Source organism: Apteryx rowi, unplaced genomic scaffold, assembly GCF_003343035.1.
Source record: "Apteryx rowi isolate R43461 unplaced genomic scaffold, aptRow1 scaffold_11, whole genome shotgun sequence".
NCBI lineage: Eukaryota > Metazoa > Chordata > Aves > Apterygiformes > Apterygidae > Apteryx > Apteryx rowi.
Genome location: NW_020447308.1, coordinates 5,538,726 through 5,545,946, shown reverse-complemented (window position 1 = coordinate 5,545,946; position 7,221 = coordinate 5,538,726). Strand labels below are relative to the sequence as shown.

Genomic DNA, 7,221 nt, shown 5'->3' with positions numbered 1-7,221 from the left:
GGGCGGCGGGGCTGAGCGCGGCGCCTGTACCGAGCTGCGCCGGGGGCCGTGCTCAGCGCCGCGGCCCCCTCGCAGGTGGAGTGGCTGCAGCAGCAGGAGGTGAAGCGCCGGGTGAAGAGGCTCGTTCGGGGCGACCCCCAGCCGCTGCCCTTCAACGACCCCGTGTGGCCTAACATGTGGTACCTGGTGAGTCCCCCCGCCTCGCTCTGCAGTATTTTCTTCCCCCCTCCCTGCACCCCCGCTTTGGCTCATCGATTTGCATTTGGCAGGAAAATCCATTTAAAATTAAGCGCAGAAAGCAAACGAGCTCTTTGTAGCCAAAATTGAAGAACCCGCAGCATTAGAAATAGGAATGAACAATAGCAAGGTAGCGTTGCCCGGATTAACTGCAATTTTTTGATCAACGGCGTGAAGTTATAACAAATCTGCAAGCTATACGGCATGGGAACGTGCTCCCAGCCCGAGCGGCCGTGCTGAGCAGAGATGGGGGAAATTTGGGCTCCGGGGTCGCAGCACTGGCATAGTTTGTGCTCTGCCGTTTCCGCCCGCAGCACTGCGGCGATAAGAACAGTCGCTGCCGGTCGGAAATGAATGTCCTCGCGGCCTGGCAACGGGGCTACACGGGCAAGAACGTGGTGGTCACCATTCTGGATGACGGCATCGAGCGGAACCACCCCGACCTCCTGCAGAACTACGTGAGTGGAAGGGAGCTGGCGCGGCTTCCGCGGCGGCTTCGGGGTTTGGGTATCATCGGCCGCGAAACACGGCGGCTGCCGTGGAGCAGACRGCAGCGGGGGCTTGTTCTCGCGGTTGAGTTCGTTTCTGACGGGTTTCACCATACGCACGGGGCTTTGCTGGCCTCATTCAGACCAGGTGCTGTCCGGGAGCCCAACGCGCCGCTGCCGCCACCGGGGACACGAGGCTCCTTCCAAATCCCAGCTCTGCTTTTTGGCTCGGGAGCGGCAGATCCGCTTCCCAGCCCGCGACGCGCTTGGGGTTGCAGCACAAAACCCGCGTTTGTCTTGAGCAAAGGGTCGGAAACTAAGTGAAAAATGCCATTTGCTGCCAAAGCGCCCGCCCGCCTGCCCGACCTCGAGCCCGGAGCGCTCGTCGGTGCTAATACAGCATCTCCTCCGGCTTCGAGGCTTTGCAATTTAAGCCTTTCGTTTTACTCGTAGCGGAAGCGCTTCGTAGCCCACCCCCTCCTCCATCCCCTGAAAGGCGTAATTGCAAAAGCAGAAAATATTGAACCGCGCTCCTTCCGGAGGCGTCTTGTCAGCGGCGAGGCAGTGATTTTAATATCTGAGAAGGAGCGCGGTGTCTAAGCGGAGCGCGGCGGGCTCCAAGGCACGCAGCAAGGCTCCCTCCAGGTAACGTCCCGGGGCCCCGTCGCGCAGGGTGGCAGCTCCACCGGGCGAAGCAGGACCACGCGCTTGGGGATGTAGCACGGGACGGTGCTGTACAAATAAGTCGCGTGTAGCTAACGGAGGACAAATGCTTTCAGGACCCTCTGGCGAGCTACGACGTCAACGGGAATGACCACGACCCGACGCCGCGCTACGACGCCAGCAACGAGAACAAGTAGGTTGCACGCGTCGCGGCGAGCCCAGCACTCGCACTGCCGGGTGCTTCCCCCCTTCACGGCCCTGCCAGAATGATAGCTCGGTCGTCCCTGAGGGCTGGGTTAATCGGGTGGGAAGTATTAATACTTGAATCAGGATTTCAAAGGTGGGAAAAGTGGAGCAGAGGGAGAACGAGCGGTTCCCACGGCGGCGGCGCGAGGCACCCAGGGTCGGAGCCCTGCTCTCCGGAGGCAGCCTTGGGGTTTGAACCTTGCCCAGGGCTGGTTAATCCGCCCGAGTCCTGCTGGCGGTAGCAAGCGTTGCATGGCAAAATCGCTCAGCAGCGTCTGGAAACGCGCCCGCCGGTCCGACCGCGCGGACCAAAAGCTGTTTTGGAGCCGACCTTGCACAAGTTCTCCTAGCGATGCTAATCCTCTAAGTGCATCCCTGCGTTAGCCCGTGAGACGTCAAAACTTGGACGCGCTTTCAGCACTTCAGCTGAAGCAGGGCTTCCACATGGCAACGTTTTGGAAAGGAAACCTGCATGCAAGGAGTAATTTGCTTTGCTAATAATTTCCTCCGTTCCCCTGGCTGCCGCCGCAGGTTTGGGGTAAAGGGCTTTCCCGCTCTCGCGGCAGTTCCTTCCCATTTCCGAGCTCCCCGGAGGAGCCGGGACACGGCAGCCGGGGGTGTCCTCGGCCGGGCAGCGCCTGCCCATCGGGTTTTCCCTTGCAGGCACGGCACCCGCTGCGCCGGGGAAGTGGCGGCGGCGGCAAACAACTCGTATTGCGTCGTGGGCATCGCGTACAACGCGCGCATCGGAGGTAAGGCTGCCGCGCGGCTCCGGCGCGCGCCCCTCGCCGCTCCCTGCTAGGTGCTGCGGTGGCCCCCGCCGTACCCCCCCGGTGCTGCAGGCCTCGCTTGCTCGAAAGCGGCTCCTTAGGGAAAGAGGGAGCCCGGGGAGGGTTTTGGGGAGGGCACACGGTGCCCAGCGGGCACGGGAAAGGCACTGCCTGGGCGTGAGAAACCCTGCGGCTGCATATTTTGGGGGGGGAAACCTTGAAGTTGGGTCTCCCCTGGCCTGGGTCGCTCCGTCCCCGTGAGGGTAGTGAATGCACGTGTGTCTCCCGCTCTCCGAGGGATGCCGACAGCACCAACATTGAGGCGGTTTTGCCTGAATCTGGTGCAGAAAAGAAGCTCGTAGTTGTCCGGGGTGGGGTGTCCGCGTGGGGCAGCCCAGGTCGGCGGCAGCACTGGCGGTGGCAGCCTCCCGCTTCCGAGCCGCGGTTGCCCATGAGGTTAATGCCCGCCGAATGAGCGGTTGCGGGGGGATTTGGGGCAGCCCCAGATACCCTCGTGGAGGATGGCAGCGGCGTGCGCTGCGTTCAGTGCCAGCCCCTGTAACGGCTCGCGTTTTCCACCCGGGAACGCGCACGTGGGTGCAAAGCGGGCACCGAGCCCTTCCTTACTACGTTGCAGCGAGGCCCCGGCCCGCCGCACTGCTGCAGTCCAAGTCGTACAGTGTGGGAGGGGGGAGCAAATTAATCTTTAGCACTAAATTGGCTTGCTGATGCTAATTAGAACCGGAAAGCTCATTTGCATTAGGGTAGCCTTTAATGGGTTCGGACGCAGTGCGTGCTAAAGGAGCAGTTTAAGCTAGCGACTGATTTAACCAGGCTGGAGTTTTCCCACGGCGGCGGGGAGGAAGGGGGTGCCAGGGAAGCTGGGGGAGCGAGCTGAGTCGTCTGCGCAGCAAACGGGGCGTAACTGAGCCTGGAATCGCTCTGTGTGTGACAGACTATCTTTGCTCCTAGCTGCCTGCTTAAGCCGTAGGAAATGTCACATGTAGAGCAGCTGGGCTTATGTTTGCTGGGTATTTTAGCGCTCAGCAGGGTAGAACAGGAGAGGAGCATTTCCTAAAGGGGTCTGCGGCCCCTTGCACTGTTGCCTCCCGGAGCAAGGACTCAAGCACCTGGATTTGGCTCTTAATTTGCAGTCTTTTCTGCAATGCAAGGAGAAAACCTCTTTCTTCAGTGCTGCAGCTCTGTGCTGCCGTTGGCTGGCACGGGGGGACGGGTCTCAGGGGCTGGCGGAGGCTGAGATTTACCCAGCCAGGGCCAGCCTTGGCAGGGCACACCGCGCTGGAAGCCAGTTGTGGCGGGGATGCCAAGGAGCGCGGGGTGCACACAGGGAGCCCCGCACCCGGAGAAGGGCCTTCGGAGCCATCCTCGCCATGGGCAAAGACGGCAGTGAAGGAAATCACTGCGGGAGGGCGAATAGGGGCGTTGGCAGGGGCTGGGTGAGAGCTGCGGCACGTCCCTCTTCACCCTGTCCCCTGCTCCCTCGTGCACGTGGGGTGACTTATGCCGCTTAGCTTATTCCTATAATAAGCTGTTCCACTATATTAAGGCTTCGCCCAATTGCCTTGACTCGTCCAGAGTCTTTTTTGCTTGCAAACCAGCTCCGAGTGCAAACCAAGCTGCAGCAAAGGCGGGTTGCAGGGTGCCGGGCAGAAGCGAGGCTCTTGGCTTTGCTCCACTCGGGGGGATTTAAGCGGTTTTGCCTCCTGCGGGATCAGGCCCTGGCGTTCGCGTTCCTTTTCAAGCCAATCCTCTACAATGGCCACAGAGACAAGCGCTGCTTGTCGACTTTAAAGCAGCCTGTGGTTCCCGTTTTAATTTGATTTCTTTAATGAGAGCCTCGACACGTGTGTGCGCCGGGGAGGTGGGAACCCGGTGTCGAGTGAAACAATAAAACATGACAGACAGCTGGAGGTTGTGGGTTTTAGACAACTTAAAAGGGGGGGGAAAAAAGTCTCTAACCATATCAAGTTTGTGATTGTGGAGGAAAATGTGCTCCAGCCTCAGTGAAAGTGATTTTTAGATGGATTATGCAAATAAAGCAGCGATTAATGAGCAAAAGTTGTTGGGGAAGCCTATTCGTCACACTCAAAAAGCTACCATCTAATTTCACTTGCTGCTCTTCATTGCTCTTGCATTGCTTTTCATTTGCTCTAGGCAAAATACATTACTGTTCAATAAACAAAAAGCGGTTCTGCCATACCACCTTCTCCTTTTCCCCTTTTCTCTAATGCTCACTTCTGAGGCCTTTATTGCTTACTGCATGGAAAATAGCTGATTTATTCCTCAGCCGGCCTCCCCTCTCGCTTCTTGCCCCCTCTTTTATTTACCCTCAGTCTCCTTGCTCCACAGATGGCTCCATGGCACCCACCGTGCCGGGGCCACCCTCCCCGTGCCCGGCCGCTGCGCGAGTGTTTCCCTCCGGGCAAGTTTTTCCGGGCCGGCACCGCATTCTCTTGGCTTTCCTCTTGGCACGGATAACGTGCAGGGTGGAGCAGTCTCCAAAGGCTGTTTGTCCACCCAGGATATATTGCAGGGTGATCAGGACCGAGTACCAGGAATTAGTTTGTTCTTGCTGATTAATGCACCCATGTTTAGCAAGCCCCAAAATAATCTCCTGGCTGTTTTTGCTTGCTCCGCTACGGCCAAGCGCGGCTCTGACACCAGCTTCTGTCCTTTCGCTTGTGCCCCTCAGCTTTTCTAGCAAACATGACAAAGAAAGGAAGTTTTTGTGAACTGCTCTGCTCCCTCATTTTTTATTTGTAAGCTTGTTTTTGGCTGGTAGGGGACAGCGTCAGAAAAATATATTTGAGTTGACTGTTGTCCAGAGCACAGCTGCAACTGTAATTAAATCTGTCTGCATTTGTTTTCTTAAGAAAAATACATGTGGAAGGGGAAATGCATTTTTATAAACAAGAGTCTCACTGGCTGACAAAATAAGGCACCAGAATTTCCGGCACTACCTTTCCTGCAAAGGCCATTTCTCAGCATGGCAGGACTGGACTCGCTTACCGTCACAGGAGGAGGCATGTTTGACATGGTTCCCCCACTGTTAGTGCTGTATCAACAGTCTTGGAAATGGCGCTTTCCATTTCTTAATATCTGCTGATCTTTCTGCTCCCCCCGTAACCTGGCTTCTTGGTGCTCTAAATCCCTTCTCGCTGGGTGCCCCCTCTCCATTGCCAGCGGGACAGTGATGGTGTTACGTGCACCAGGTCCTTGCACAAGCCAGCCTGCCACTAGCCTTTGCAGCTGATTAAATCAGCACTTTCCAACCCCCCCCGTCTTCCTGGTGGGAATTTGTTTCCTGGTGGGAATTCATGCGGGGCCAGGGCCGGGGCAGGGGGGAAGCTGCATGGCCATGTAACCTGCCCTGCTCCGAGTTTGCACAGCTGCAGCGATTCACCCCGCTAACGTGCTCCCTTCCGTCCGGCGAGGAGCGATGACGGAGGGCTCGATGTTTCGCCACCCAGACCGCTTCACCCGCTTTATTGTGGCAATCGGAGCATCGCGATTTCCAGCTCGTGGGAAGCGGATCCCCCTCGGGCACCGCTGCTTGCCTGCGGCCGAGGCTGGCGGGGCAGTGGTGATCGGGCTGCAAACCGCTTGGGCGTCCTCCCGGGTTTTGCATGGTGTGCTGAGGTCTGCCCTGCTCCGCTCTGAGCTCAAGGTATCCATGCGGTTTTTCGTGCAGTTATAAACTCGGGCTTCTGCATTTTTTTCTCCTGCAAGAGATGAGATAGGGTGAAGGTTTCACAGGCAACAGGGTTGCCTGAACACCTGGTTGGGATCCTAAATCCGAAGTCGGCAGTGCAAGTCTCCACCTGGGGCTTCTCCTGCCTCCAAAAAAGTGTATGTTGAGCGCAGTGGGAGCCACCCACGGGCTGGCTGGCCCCTGCACCGGGGTGGCTCTTCCCGCCGCAGGGGATGGCACGCGTGTTGGTCCGTGTCAGCGTGGGCGGGCAGTGACAAACCGCCGTGTCCGTCCCCGCTCACAGGAGCCGGGTTTCATCCTGCCACCACACGAGGTGACAGGCTCAAGCCCTGCGTCCCTGAACCCCAAAGACCGGGGAGGGTTGGTGAGTATTTGGGAAAGGGGCTAATATTTTCCAGACGTAGGAATTATTTGAATAATTAAAAAAAATCGGTTTTTAGCATGGGGAGTTTGCAGCCACGAAGCTTTCCGAGGGCGCGTAATCTCCCCCGGCGTGGCAGGTAGCCACGGTGCGCAGGGCAATGGCACGGGACGGGGGCGCGGGGCCCGTGCCTCTCTGCCGTCTGAATCCTCCTCGTGCGCCGGGACGCCCCCAGAGTCCCAAACGAAGCGTAATTTTAATTCCTCCCCATCACTTGCAATTAAATCGGGGCGAGAGGAAGGTTTCCGCAGTAGCGGCGGAGCGTCTCGCGGCACAGCTCGTTAGCGCGTGGCGGCATTGTTTTAAGGCGTTCGAGGCGGTCCGAGCCTTTGAGTTCCCTCCGCCGCTAACAAAAGGCCTTTGATTGCAATCCTTGCACTTTCATAAAAGCCATTAAGCCCCTAATGTCTGATGTTTTTGTGCTTTTAGGCATTCGTATGTTAGATGGCGATGTAACAGATGTTGTTGAAGCGAAGTCGCTTGGCATCAGACCCGATTACATTGACATTTACAGCGCAAGCTGGGGGCCAGATGATGATGGGAAGACAGTTGATGGACCTGGTCTATTGGCCAAGCAGGCTTTTGAGCATGGCATTAAAAAGGTGTGGAGAACAGAGCGCCCCGGGGACACGCGTTCCTCCCTCTGCTCCGTATGAGATCCCG

General features: G+C 57.7%; 1 protein-coding gene across 1 annotated transcript in view; it reads left to right on the top strand.

The window, feature by feature from the left end:
* The window catches only part of PCSK6 (proprotein convertase subtilisin/kexin type 6), a 42,570-nt gene that overhangs the window by 2,680 nt on the left and 32,669 nt on the right, over positions 1–7,221 (top strand). Inside the window, exons 2-6 of the mRNA XM_026073564.1 lie at positions 76–186; positions 552–695; positions 1,505–1,581; positions 2,298–2,386; positions 6,988–7,160. Coding sequence (XP_025929349.1) covers positions 76–186; positions 552–695; positions 1,505–1,581; positions 2,298–2,386; positions 6,988–7,160 — 594 coding nt within the window. The remainder of the gene's footprint in view (positions 1–75; positions 187–551; positions 696–1,504; positions 1,582–2,297; positions 2,387–6,987; positions 7,161–7,221) is intronic.